We start from the raw sequence: 14,944 nt of genomic DNA, 5'->3' as shown, positions 1-14,944 counted from the left end.
CAACTGCTCTCCGTCCTGAATGTGAGAGCTACACAACCACATAGTGCTGTTTTATACACCTTCGCTTTTAGGGAAACAGACTCATACTGTGTTACTATTCTGCAGCTAACTTAATTTATGTAACGTAATGTTTTTGGAATTCACTGGCGTAATTCTAGTCTATTTTGTTCACTGCCGTTACCGCCTCCCACGGTATGAAAAACGTCCGTTCTTTCTCTATCGTGTTAGGTACTAGTGGACTTTGGTTCAGGAGGCTACTGAATGACACTTGTTTTTGTAATTGCGATGTGTCTTAGGCATGTTGTGTTTTTTTGCACAGTATAGCTCTCATATGGCCCAGCGAGTGGCAAACAATACAAAAGCTCTTTGTCGTGGATCATGTCATTAAAATCACAAGAAGTGAAGTGGGTGATGTAACCTCTTCAGAAACACAGTATACTTCCGATCCTCGTAAGTTTTCGCATTGTTTATGATTTCGGTAATTAAAAGTTGACACTACGGAGAAAGAAGGGTGGCATGAATGTTCTATTCTGCGTTTACAGTGAAAGAACATGTGTTCGTAGTATAAACATATCTTCCTCAAATAGGAACTGCAAACTGTTCATCTCGTTACTTACATACTGATTTGTGAACAGTAAACTAACTTCCTTGTTTGCATGCAATGGAATACAACAATTACTAGGCAATGTTATTGATATTTAAGTGAACACTCACTTGTAACTTTGATATGTCTTGTTGGCGTTTTGCTTCTCTTAGAGCTCTGTCCAGAATGCAGAGAAGGCTTGCTGTGCCAGCAGCAGAGGGACCTGCGGGAATACACACAAGCCACCGTCTACGTACATAAGGTTGTGGACAATAAAAAGGTACTGCTCCCCCTTGTGGCCACGAGGGCAATAATTGAGATTGCTTTTTGGCGAGCTGTTGTGTTTTCCCTGAGAACTGCTGAGGACAGTGTTTTTGTTTCCTCAGAGCTATTTGGCATCAGCATTGAAATCGGACAAGAAGGGTAAATGAATAGTTGTGTGATTATATATGTGGATCTAGTGAGTTATTTCCTATGCAAATATTTATTGACTGTTCGCTGTGTGCCAGGAATGATTTTGCTGCTAGAAGTACAGTGATGAATCCAAACAGGAACATGTGCGCATGATGAAGACAATCCAGAAGACTCCACCAGATTCACAGAATTGTATCACCTGGGAATGATACTTTTTAAAGAAATCAAGCAGAAAAAAGATGGAGGGCAGGCTGCGGGGTTAGATGGGGGTAAATGAAGGGCCGCCTGGAGGATGAGAGTTGATGGGGGATAGTAACAGTAGCATCGACTGAACCCTTCTAACTTCAAGGTAAATTAAGAGACTCAGCCGTCAGCCCAAAACTAATATCTATGAGATGGAGGGTCAGCCATTACCTCCACTCTCCAACCATTTTCCCAAGCCCCACGCCAGCCACCTCCACAGCACCTTCAGATTCCTTGCTGGACTTGATAAGGCATGGTATTGGCCACATAGAACTCAGACCACGCTTAGACTGAAGTGGTTTATAAGGAACTGGATAAAATCACAATCAAGATGCTGCAACTCATAATCAGGAACCAATGTCGTGCAACTCTCGAAACTCCTCTTGACCACACAGGCCCCCCCCTCATTCTCTCCTTCTCGGCTCCTCTTTGCCACCGACGCCGTCACTGGGTCTCTTCTGCACCTCGTGATGTCTTCACTGTCACAACTTTTGACCTTTGTTACTGCTCTTTTAGGAGGTATGTGCCACTGTGCGCCACCCCCCGCCCCAGCTGCTTCTTGCTTCCTGATTCTTTCTGTGCCAAGGAACCACGTGGATTCCTCATCACTTTTAAGGCATAGGCCACCCATAAAGCTGTGAACTATTTAACTCATAGTCCTCTATCAGTAGGTCATGGATACTTTATTTGTACTGTAGGCTAAAGATGCCGCATTTGCATAGTTTCTCCACCAGTGAGAAAACAGGCCTTATCTGATCTTCTCTGGCCACAGAGGGAGGAGAATCCAGCTCTATACCAACCTCTCACCACAAGGCAGAGCTCAGACATGCCTTCACCTGCCATCCTTCTTTTTACCGCAGCCTGACACCAACCACTCCTCCCACACCACTCTACTTTTCTCATGTGGATCTGATAATCCCTTGCAATGACTACGCAAAGCTGATAGACAGTACTCGTGGTCCTGGAGGTGTATTAGTAGGGACGTTCAATGGTCCTCAGCACACCCTCTGCTGAGCCAGCAGCAGTGACTTGTTACTCTGTCCCATGGTCGCCATGTCACGGCTTCTGTTGCCACTTTCTCCATTTGTGGTGTTACCTCCTTCTATCTTCTGAGCTGCGCATCCTTATTGCCATGTTGTGGGAATAGCAAATAAAATGGACCAGTTCTTACTTCTAGTGCTTCATACACCCTGTCTACATGGTCCTACCCAATCATTTGAGAGGAGTTGCAGAGGCATGGATCGAAGAGCTTATTAAGAAATATCACATCACCACAACCAATCCCTGCAAGGGGCACACCTACCACAGGGCACACTGCAGTCCAGAGCCTTAAAAAATGGATCAGACCAGGTAGTTTGCAACATGCTCTTGCAAACCAATCTGGCAAAAGTAACAGCCCCTTTGGGGTAGCAGGTAGCAAAGGAGGGCTATGGTAGCTCCTCCAGAATTTGGGGGCGGGGGAGGAGACATCTCGCAAACTTTTCTCCAAAGAAACAACACAAAAGGCCATAATAAAGAACCTCATTTCACTACGGCAGAAGATTAGTTTTACCCCGAGTTTTGACTGTCAAATTTCTGGCCTTTTAAAGAGCCAGGAAAAAAGCTCCAGGCAAAGGGAACTTAAGTCCTCAAGGAAGCCCCAACATGCTCCAGTAGCAGAGGAAATGCCAGTCCTGGGCAGGAGAACTTTCAGCATGGTGGGATGCTCTGAATCTGTGTTGTATGCTCTGGAAGCCCCTAACTCCAGATGGCTTTGGAGCGACTGAGGAACTGCGTTTTTATGTGTTCTTCCTTTAAATGTAGGTAACCACATGTGGTTCGTGGACAGCACTAGTGGAGAGTTCATTCTAAGGAAGGTTAATGATATGAGTTAAGTGGCTGTACTCTGTGGACACCATTCCAAGCATGTGATGTTTTATACTAAGTGCTGATGGAAGTTCCAATGAGTTTCCAAGCACGGGCATGACCTGCTCTGAAGTTTGCTCTCAGGATATGCTGACCAATGCTTAGCATTGTCACGCGTATGACAGGACCAAGGAAGGCTGGTTTAGAAGTTTTTGCAGTCGATCTGCAAAGGCAGGTGATTTAGACATATTGTGACATGTTTTTGAAAGAAGAACATTAGGAGTTGCCACAGATTGGATTTGGAACATTTTTATTGTATTTTGGCTCTTAGATTCTAACCCAGATATCTGGATGTCTTACTAATTAATGCCAGCTTTTTAAAGAATTAAAGACAAAATAGAATACAGTTTCTTTGACAGTGGTTGCCCAACACGTTGCTTTAAAAGACTGACTTTCAATTCATGCACCAGGGATCTAGGATTCTGCCCTAGAAATTGAACTAGCACCTAGCACTTCCGCTTCCTAATTTGCAGAGAAAATAAGTTACTGAGTGTGACGGGTCTGTTTTTCCTTCTGGAGTTTTCTTTGTATTTGGTTGCACATACATACTAGTATATAATAACCTCCAATTATTTGCAGTTTTATTACTTATAGAATTCTGTGGCAGTATTTAGTGATTTTCAAATGAATATTCTCAATTCTTGATCATTGTCCTTGTGGCATTCTGCCATCTGAACAAGTTTGACAAACTAAAAGTTTGGTAGAGTGTTAGAAAGCTACAGTACATCTTTAAACTTTCTGAAAAACTACACCTATTTTTAAATGTTCAATAATTCTTCAGAAACCTCTTATGTACATACATTAAATAAAAGACTAAGTTATCAGGTTAAAATACTGACACGTTAACAAGACCGTACTCACTAAAGAGAGGCATTAAGCTCTTGGCAGATCCATACTCGAGCCACAGGCCAGGGACTCATTTTGCTATCAGACAGAGATCACTGTCGACCTGATTATGCTGGATTGAATTTCATACTTGGTCAGTTGATCTCCCTCTTGACCCGACCTGAATTTGTTCTAGGCATAAGTAGTTCTCATTTGTCCGTGACAAAAATTTCTTCCCCCAACTTTTAAATATTGATGGTGGTCTTTTCTTTCTTACTCATTACTTGTATTTTTATCTTTATATTATTTTTAGTCTTACCATTTAATTTTGTTTTTTATTGTTTTCTGTTGAGTTTCCCAGTAAGTGGAATTGAAAATATTCTTTTGAAAATCACTAAGAAATGCTGGCACAGAGCTGTTGTGGAGGGGCGCTTAGTTTATGCCAGTGGTCGTAGCGTACTTCGAAAAGAGCCGTGATCGTGGCTGCACAGCACGAAGAGTCTGACCAGTTACACGAATTATACGTGTAGAAGTTGTGGAATTGGAGATTTGTTGTGCACATTTTGCCACAATTAGAAAAAAATTACATGAATAACAGTCACTATAAGGAAGAAATGTTCTGAAATTGAATATGAAGACAGTTGAACAACTCTTCTTGATCTGGTTGAATTATTGAATTGCATGACGGGTGGATAAAATGCTAGTAAAACTGTTACAAACGAGAGGTGGAGAGGTTTTCACTTCAGGTCCAGATGAAGAGAAGGATGCCATCCTGGCTGCTGATACCACATGTTTTACTGGAAGTCCTCAGAGCAGGTTGCACAACAAAAGAGAATCGAAAAGCCAAAAGCTATTCAAATAGGGAAGGAAGATGTAAACCCACCTCCTTTTGAGGTAACATGATGCTGTGTATATGTAGAAACTTCAAAGATGTCATAGGAAAGCTACTAGTGAGAAAAAGTGAAGTCAACAAAATGGCAAGGTTCAAGGTGAGCACATGAAAATTAATTGAGTATCTTCTGTATGACAACTTGCCATGTGAAAAGAAAATATGAAAATCATTTTAATTTATACTGTCATCTAAATCACCACTTGCTTGTCACACTGTGCTGGCTGTGCGTTGCTGTGTGCTGGAAGCTATGTCACTGATATTTTACATGCCAGCAGGGTCACCCACAGTGATTGAATAGATGTCAGCAGAACTTCCAGACTCAGGACAGACAACTAAGAAGGAGTTGGCTCCCCACTTCAGAAGATGTAGCCATGGAAAATTACCAAGCATAGTGTCCTTTTCCAGTGACTGCTCTTGATCCTGACATGTTCGAAGTGGATGAGATGAAACCACCTCTTCCTTGCCTCCCAAGAGCATTCTGACTGTACCTCTTCCAAGACAGATCACTTTGTTCCTTTGACAATCTGTGGTAATTTCCATAGTTTTTGCCAGCACCACCATTCAAATGCATTAATTCTTTTTTCAGTCTTCTTTATTCAGTGTCCAACTTTAACATACATATGAGGCGATTGAAAATACCATGGGTTGGGTCAGGTACCTTAGTGCTCAAAGTAACCTTGCTTTTCAACACTAAAGAGCCTTGTGCAGCAGACTGACCCAGCGCAATGCTTCGATTGATCTCTTCACTGCTGCTGCCCCGTGTGTTGATTGAGTTGTCATCCCCACTGAAGGCTGCAATTCTTCATCTTCATCAGCAAGTGCTTCAAGTCCTCCTCACCTTCAGCCAGCAAGCTTAGGTCATCTGTGTACATCAGGTTGTTAATAAGCCTTAACTCCAATCCTGACATGATATTTCTCTTCATATAATTCAGCCTTTCTTCTTCACGAAGTCTAGTTTACAAGTGAGAAGCTGAATGTTCAAGCATTTGATCAGGAAGTACCTGAGTCCTCTTGGCTTTCAGGAAGCACGGTGTGTCTTCCTGCAGCCCAGATGCCATTTTCTTATTCATCGAGTCCAACTTTCAAGTAATTTGCTCTTCATTGAATACATTGGGCACTTTCTAGTTTTAAGTCCCATTGTTTTGTTCAAATGACTACCTTGTGGTCCGTGTACACATTCTTTTCCATGGATACCTGAAGTGTCCTGCCATTTCTAATCCTTGTAATACCCATAATTGGTTAGGATTCACGCATTCAAGTTCCTTTACATAAGCAATGGGGGTAATCATCTTTCTAGCAGTCTGCTTTCAGCGAGAGCCAGCTAACGTGAGCAATGATATGCTTTATGCCTCATCTTCTTCGGGCTCTCCTTTGAAATTTTAGCAGTTCCCTATTGATGTACTGGTACAACTGTTTTTTAAATATTTTCACCAAATGTTTACTTTAATATGTAGTAATATTGTTTTTATAAATTTCCGTAGTCATTTGGAATGGACACAAGTAAGGATATTCCTGAGTTAGTGATCCATGTTTTGCGGGGTTGGGGGGTGGAATAGATGAATGTGCATTTCCAGCAGAAGTTTTAGAAACATTTCAGTTTATATTCTGTCAGTTCCTAGAACCTTGTTTTCCCCTCGTGACTTCAGTGCACCATGGACTTATTCCTTTATTACCGTTGATCATATATTACCTCCTTATACATCACCTCCTTAAATGCTTTAATGGCAACCACTTGTTTTTGGTACAGTAGTACTCTGTTCCTTTTATCTTCCATTGATGCGTCCTGTGTTCAATTTTTCCCCCTACAGACTCCTTCAATATTGCAATTTGATCCTTGAATTTGTTTAGTTCTTTCCGCTTGAGAAATACTGAACATGTTCTTCCCTTTTGGGTTTCTAACTCTGTAAGTCTTTGCATGTCTTACTATAATGCTTTCCAACGATCCTTTGTTATTAGGGAAATGCAAATCAAAATCGCTGTAAGGTACCACTTCACTCTCACTAGGATGACAATTAGTGGAAATCAAATGTTGAACACTTAACTATTGCTGGTCGGATTGTAAAATAATGCTAATGCTATGGAAAACAGTGTCAATTCCTCCATGAGTTAGTTATAGAATTACCATGTGGCTCATCAGTTATCTCCCTGTGGGACCAAGAATTACTTCATAGGACCCTGTTAAGTGTGAGATGATTGGGTGGGACTATGTAGATAAAGGACTTTTGGCCCCTATGTGGATTGAACAGCTTGCTACTAATGCCTGGGGGGGGGGTGACCTACAAACAATATGTATGTATGAGATCCTGCCAAAGTGACTCGTCAGCTTTGCTGCCATCCTGCTAGACTTAAGGGAACCAACTCTAGAAGTGGAAAAGGGGATGTCGCCACCACTAGGAGAAGAGCCCATGCAGAGCACAGCCTTTGGATCCAAGGTGCTTGAACTGATAACTTGCTTGACCAGGAGACAGCCATAACAATGGAGATAGTCGAAACAGTGGCACACACAGCACAGTCTAGCAATCTTGGCATGAGGCAAAAGAACCAGGAGACTGGCCAGAGTTGGTATGGTGGGCTTTCAGGCTGTCAGAATGTGACGGCTATAGTGGGCTTGCAGATCCACAAACTCGAGAGCTAAATGAATGCCTTTGGGCAGAAGGCTTACTGACAGAGTGCCATGTCACAGACCATCAGTGGAGCTAAAGAGCTGCTGACACTTGCCAGGCTGGAGTAGGCTTCTAGACAGGAGGCCTGTGTGGCTGAGAGAAGCTGAAGACCAAAGAAAGGAGGAGTATGCTGCCTTTGGGGCAGTCCTTCCTTCTATGCCTTCGGATCCTGAATTGTAATCTTGCTTCCTTAATAAAGCCCAGTATGACCTATGAGTTCTCTGTAACAGCTGCAACAGATTATTGAACCCAGCAGAGGAGAGAGTGCCATGGTGAGACGTAGTCCATTAAAGTGGATGGGCCTTTTAGCCATATAATCCCTTTTGTGATGTATTATAAATTCTGGCCTCTGTGCCTATGACTCTAATCTCCTTGGGAAGGGTGTTCTCTGTTAGACTAATGGATTGGATTATGGTGGGGTAGATTCTGAGTCTCCACATTATTCGAGGATGTGAACCAAGTCTCGGGGAGCATGGCCTGCTGATAGACCAAAACCACACCTCTATATCAAAGAGGTAACGCAGAATGAGGAAGAGAGAGTTCTGGAACTATCAAGGGAGAAAAGCTACCAGCAGGACACAGATTGAAGTGGTAGAGGCAGCATACGCCATGCCCCACTGAAACCAGAGGCCACGGCAAGGGGGCCGTGAGACAGTGTAGCAGAGACGGCCAGACTGTGACGTAGAGCAGCAGGTGGGCCACCTGGCCCAAAGAAGCAGAATGAAAGGGGACAGAGATTTAGACCATTGACTATATATTTACTGTTAACTGATCCTGACTTTGGTGACCTGTTAATTCCCTAATAACCCCCCATAATTGTGAGTTCTGTGGCCATCATAAGGAACTATTAAACCCAGCAGAGAAATAAGAGTGCCTCCTATAGGAGAAATGGTTGGTGTCGGAACAGGGTACAAGGAGGATGGGGTTGAAGTGTATCTGACTTCTGCCTTTGCCTCTTGGCCTTAGGTTTATGTGGAGTTAGCTTGCCCTCCTCCCTTGTGTAGCCAGAAGAACACAGGCAAGAGCTATGCATTATTTTCTCAGGTGGCTATTGTCAGGTTTGGTAAAAAGGTTGGAGAAAGAAAGTATGCCCCACCTCATTGAGACCTGCTTTTGGTTCATGTTGAATGCCCTTCCGGCTTGTGCAGTTAGCTGAGGAGGTCTGTCATGGTATTTTTACAAGACCTAAGAGGTTTGACAACCAGGACTTGGACATGCTTCATACATTATTCATTATGGCTAATTGGCTGTCGAGTTGGTGCGAACTATTAGCAACCTTGTGTGTAATAAGAGAGTGCTTTTAAAAGTTCATGAGGAAATCCCATTATCTTTTAATTCCGTTTTCCCACAAACTTTTTGAAGCCCCCTGTGTAATGAAATATTTCCTGGTTTTGTTCTGTCTTATTAGTTCAGTGATTGGACACAGGTGTTCTCTGCTTCATCATTCACAATAGCCAAAAGATAGAAGAAACCCATGTGTCCATTAACAAATGAATAGCTAAATAAAATATGATATTTACAGAGAATGGACTACTACTCATCCATAAAAAGAACTGAAGTTCTCTTACATGCTGTGACCTGGAGGAACCTTGAAATCATACTGAGTAAAAGAAGTCACGCACTAAAGGGCAAATATTGGATGTTCTGACTTGTATGAAAGATCTTGAACAAAGAAAAGGAGCTCGGTGGACATAGTAGTTCTGTGTTGGTTTGCTAAACACAAGGTCAGCAGTTTGAAACCACCAGTTGCTCCATGGGAGAAAAACTCGTCTTTATTCCTGTGAAGACTTACATAGTCTCAGAAACCCACAGGGGCAGTGAGGACCTGCTTTATTGGGTCACTACAAGTCAAAGTGGACTTGATGACAGTAAGAAAAACAAGCAAATACCAGGGATTTGGGCAAGCAGAAGCTAGTGCTTAAAGGACACTGGCTGTCAGAGTAAGGACGACTCTGGAAACGGTTAACGGCGATGGTTACACAGCGTGGTGAATGTGATGAATGATAACCAAATGTGACAAATGTATTATGATAGATTCTAACACAATAAAAAAGGGAAAGGATATCCAGTGTCTGGTCTCTTGCCCCACCATGGATGCAGGCTTCTTTCAAAAAAAAATCTACAGGGAATCCCCACATCGAACCCCTCCATAGCATAGCCTCTTAGGATCTGACCTACTTCATCTCTGTTGTCCTGGTCCGTCCAGGTGATGAAGGATTCTGCTCCGGAGCTGAACGTGAGTAGTTCTGAAACTGAGGAGGACAAGGAAGAAGCTAAGCCAGATGGAGAAAAGGATCCAGATTTCAATCAAGTAGGTGTTGAAGCTGCCTTTTATCACTACATCTCTCCCTGTTCTGAAAGATCAGCTACTCCATGCCCTGTACACCTCTCTGTACTCTGTGGGATGTGAGTCCTCAGTGTTTCCCCACCCCCACTCATCCTTATTTCCTCAGTTTTAGTAATGCACTATAGCTGTTGTGATTTTTCATGAAGAGCTCTGGACTACATTCCAGAATTTCAGAAATGATAAAATATATGTGATGATTACGTTAACTAGGAAAACAGACTAAGACATTTCTGAGATTATTGCTTAGTTGTGAAAGCTTTTTTAAAAGTATGAAAAATTTGCTTAGCTCACATTCCCTCATTACGGGTACCTTAATAATGAAGTAAATGCAAGAGCTTTTCGGGGATCCCTAGGAACAGAGTGGCTTCTGTATGGGCCTGCTAACCTCAAGGTAAGCAATTCAGACCTACCAGATAAATTTTATTCCTGTAAAGATGTACAGCCTTTGAAACCCAGGGAAACAGTTCTATTCTGTCCTATAGGATTATTATTAGTTGCAATTGACTTCGATGACATTGAATGAGTTAATTAAAGTGTTAATGCCAAAGCAGTTCTCATTTCCTATTATAACTAAAGATTGTTTTATTAAATTGGACTCTTTGCTATTGGGATTTTCTACACCTCTTGTTTAGTTCCTTGGTTGTGTTCTACATGTCCATAGTGCTTAACTGAGAAAATTGTGTAAGAACAGGAAGTAATGTGTGGATGTGTTTCGTTGGTTTGTGATGTAGACAAGTTTAACCTCTCAAACAGACAGTTTTTTTCTGGGACATTCTAAGACACTTTAAATTCAAGAAATGTTTGATATCTTGTGGATAAGTTTTGAAAGCTGAGAAATCAATTTTCTTTTTTTAATCATTTTATTAGGGGCTCATAGAACTCTTATCACAATCCATACATACATCAGTTGTGTAAAGCACATTTGAACATTCACTGCCCTCATCATTCTCAGAACATTTGCTCTCCATTTAAGCCCCTGGCATCAGCTCCTCATTTTCCCCCCTCCCTCCCTCCTCCCCCCTCCCTCATGAATCCTTGATAATTTATAAATTATTATTTTGTCATATTTTTCCCTGTCCAACGTCTCCTTTCACCCACTTTTCTGTTGTCTGTCTCCCAGGGAGGAGGTTTTATATAGATCCTTGTAATCAGTTCCCCCTTTCCAACCCACCCTCCCTCCACCGCCACTCGCACCACTGGTCCTGAAGGGATCATCCGCCCTGGATTCTCTGTTTCCAATTCCTATCTGTACCAGTGTACATCCTCTGGTCTAGGCAGATTTGTAAGGTAGAATTGGGATCAGGATAGTGGCGGGGAGGAAGCATTTAGCAACTAGAGGAAAGTTGTATGTTTCATCGTTGCTACATCGCACCCTGATTGGCTCGTCTCCTCCCAGAAACCCTTCTGTAAGAGGATGTCCAATTGCCTACAGATGGGCTTTGGGTCTCCACTCCGTACTCCCCCTCATTCACAATGATATGATTATTTGTTCTGATGATGCCTGGTACCAGATCCCTTCAACACCTCGTGATCACACAGGCTGATGTGCTTCTTCCATGTGGACTTTGTTGCTTCTGAGCTAGATGGCCACTTGGTTACTTTCAAGCCTTTAAGATCCCAGACGCTACATCTTTTGATAGCCTGGCACCATCAACTTTATTCGCCACCTTTGCTTATGCACCCATTTATCTTCAGCAATCGGATCAGGGAGGTGAACACACAATGATAAGATATTTTATTTTTTGATGGTTGCTAACTGATCCCTTCAGCACCAGGCTCGTGACTACGCAGGCTGGTGTGCTTCTTCCATGTGGGCTTTGTTGCTTCTGAGCTAGATGGTCACTTGTTTACCTTCAAGCCTTTAAGATCCCAGACGCTATATCTTTTGGTAGCTGGGTACCATCAGCTTTCTTCACCACATTTGCTTATGCACCTGCTTTGTCTTCAGCAGTTGTGTTGGGAAAGTGAGCATCATAGAATGCCAGTTTAATAGAACAAAGTATTCTTTCATTGAGGGAGTACTTGAGTGGAGGCCCAATGTCTATCCGCTACCTTAATACTAATACACAGAGAAGACCACATGGCCGGCCCCACTATGAGACACGACATCCCTCACTGACCCATAGCCCTACAGGGGACAACACTGGAGACACAGTGTGGGAATTCCGCCCAATCTGATCCCACCACACCGAGGCAAAACACTATGGATGTACAACAGAACAGCAAGGGAACAAAGCAACAAAGTCCCCAGGGAATACCAAAAATAGACTTTGGGACCAGGGCTTGGTGCCCCAACAGACTTGACTGGAAAACTCTCCTAAAGGCCAACAAACAGTCCTTGAACTAACTACAAGCTTTTCTTTCTTGTTGTGTTTTATTTTTGTCATTGGTTGCTGTTGTTGTTTTGTTGTATATTGTTGCTTGGTTTTGCTCTGTCTTGTTTTTGTACATGTTATTATCTCTCTAGGTCTGTCTAAATAAGATAGGCTGGATCAACAATCTGGAGGAGAAAACAATGGGACCGACAGTTCCGGGGGAAATGGGAGAAGGGGAGGTGGGGGGAAATGTAGTAGTGTTAACAAACCCAGGGACAAGGGAACAATGAGTGATCCAAATCGGTGATGAGGAGGGTGTAGGAGGCCTGGTAGGGCATGATCAAGGGTAATGTAATAGAGAGGAATTACTGAAACCCAAATGAAGACTGAGCATGATAGTCGGACAAGAGGAAAGCCAAAGGAAATGGAGGAAAGAGCTAGTAGGCAAACGGCATTTATAGAGGTCTAAATAAAGGCATGTAAATATATTTATATATGAGGATGGGGAAGCATATCTGTGCATATATGTATTGGACAGGGTTCTCTAGAGAGACAAACCAGATTGCTAGTAATTATATATAAATATATTTATAAAGATAGATATATAATTCGAGAAATAAACCGTTAAATAATATACAGATAGATAATACAAGAAATTAACAGTTAAATTATAAAGCAGTGAGACACTAGCAGTCCTTCAAGTTTTGAGAGCTGCCAGATGCCAGTCCCCTTCTGTAGAGAGAGCTGGGCTATATCTACCCAGGCAGCAAACAGCAAGGCAGGTCCCCAACTGTCATCAACTGTCAGTCCCCAGCTCCAGAGATGAACATTCCGATCGTGTGGGCTTAAAGGGACCTCAACTTACAGCGCTACAGTCCACAGGCTAGGCATCCCACAGGTAGTGTACCCCTTTAAACTGAGACACAGAACAACCAAGGTGAGGCTCACCGAGTCATTTATCCCTCTGCCCTTCAGTTAATCCTACTTGTGTTTATCGGCCAGGCTGGCACAATAAACTATAGCAATATATTTATAGGTTTAATTTTTAAGATAAATCTGTTTTACTGCTAAAATACATTGTAGTCAAGTCAACGTTAACATTCTCCTTGAAGAAATAGTATTATGGCCATCTGCTAAAACTGTTCCTGAGCCTAGATAGTTGGGCTTGTTGGCCTTTCTAAGCAGACTGATATGGTTGCTTAATTTTCAACATTGATTAATAAAGTCTGAAAACCTTCTCTACTTAGACTTTGGTTTCCCTGAGATAAACGTTCCGTGTAGTTTCCCAGCTGGCGCAAAAGAGTATGTCAATATGGAGTAGTTCCATTTGTTTTCCAGGGCTTGTTGGATCTCCTAAAAGGTTAATTTTTAAACACCCATGAAAGAATACACCAGGCTGTTGCTATGCACCAGCTCATGTATTACAAGACCCTTGCCACGTTTGTATTCCAGTCCATCAGGATTTTACAGTCCCTTTGCATTAGTGCAGGACCAGTCCTACCCATTTTATAGGAATGTTACTTTCTTCACATAAGCAGATTTTCAGAATTTTGTGTTTGTGTTCATGCGGGGGACAAGGATGGGCATGTTTTTCTGGAGTGTAAAGTCTGTACATGTATATACTTGTGTTCCTTTGAAGGGAAGGCCTTTTGAGATTGCTTAGTCAAGTTATAGCCTCTTAGCCCATTCTCTGCTCTTTTCATGCCCTGTCACCATGTACAGTTCATTTTCCAAACCACCGTCCTACAAGGCAATGTTTTTCCTTTTGTTTTTAAGTTTGTTCACTGAGTATTTATTGAGCACATATAGTGTACCAAGAATTTCTCTAGGAAAGGAGACAATCCTCTTCGCTTAGAAATGTCCTTGGTAGATCTTAACCATTGGCAGTAACTCCTACAGATAGTGCTGCAGCCCTCTGGTTGATGAGCAGTCACATGCCAACCCCACAAAAAAAGAAATCTGATATATAAAGATCCCGGTAATAAAAGACAATACTAATATGGGGTGGGGGGTGTTAATAAGACTGAGACCCAAATGAAGAGAACTATTACAACAAAAGACCCTGTCATGCACTGGGAACTACCGTGTGTGCGCGCGTACACAAACGCACACAAAAAAAAGTTTTGGGGGAAATGTTATTAACCTTTCGTTTTACAGCCCTTCCCCACCTTTTTTTAAAATCATTTTATTAGGGGCTCACACAACTCTTATCACAATCCATCCATACATCACTTGTGTAAAGCACATTTGTACATTCATTGCCCTCATCATTCTCAAGACATTGGCTCTCCACGTAAGCCCCTGGCATCAGCTTCTCATTTCCCCCCTCCCTCCATGCTTCCCCCTCCCTTATGAACCTTTGATAATTTATAAATTATTTTTTTGTCATGTCTTGCCCTGTCCGACCTTTCTTCTCACCCACTTTTCTGTTGTGCCCCACCTTTTTCAACAAACTTGTATTTCACAAAGGATCCAAGTTTGTTTCCTCCTTTTGTAGACACTCAAACCATGCTTAGATCTAGTAGCTAAGGAACCTGGAGGGTGTTAAGGCTATATAACTCTCAGCTCTTTGTTAATTTTAACTGTGTTTTTGTTTGTAGATATAATATATGTTTACCTCCATGTGTTTGTGGGATGGAACACTTGCAAAGACAGACGTCGTCTGTGTAGTTGCAGAGCCTGTCCCATCAGATCATGCAAACAGAGCCCCGTTTCCTCCCCTCCTCCTTGCCGCCACATTCCTCCGTGTGACCCCTC

The 14,944-nt window shown here is 42.4% G+C and overlaps 1 protein-coding gene across 2 annotated transcripts in view; it reads left to right on the top strand.

Moving 5' to 3' along the window:
* The window catches only part of USP48 (ubiquitin specific peptidase 48), a 98,500-nt gene that overhangs the window by 71,830 nt on the left and 11,726 nt on the right, over window positions 1-14,944 (top strand). For both annotated transcript variants that reach the window (XM_075551965.1, XM_075551955.1), the window contains exons 20-22: window positions 320-450; window positions 757-863; window positions 9,732-9,836. In XM_075551965.1, coding sequence (XP_075408080.1) covers window positions 320-450; window positions 757-863; window positions 9,732-9,836 — 343 coding nt within the window. The remainder of the gene's footprint in view (window positions 1-319; window positions 451-756; window positions 864-9,731; window positions 9,837-14,944) is intronic.

The sequence above is a fragment of the Tenrec ecaudatus genome, chromosome 1 (genome assembly GCF_050624435.1).
Source record: "Tenrec ecaudatus isolate mTenEca1 chromosome 1, mTenEca1.hap1, whole genome shotgun sequence".
NCBI lineage: Eukaryota > Metazoa > Chordata > Mammalia > Afrosoricida > Tenrecidae > Tenrec > Tenrec ecaudatus.
This window is presented reverse-complemented; position numbering and strand designations above follow the sequence as displayed.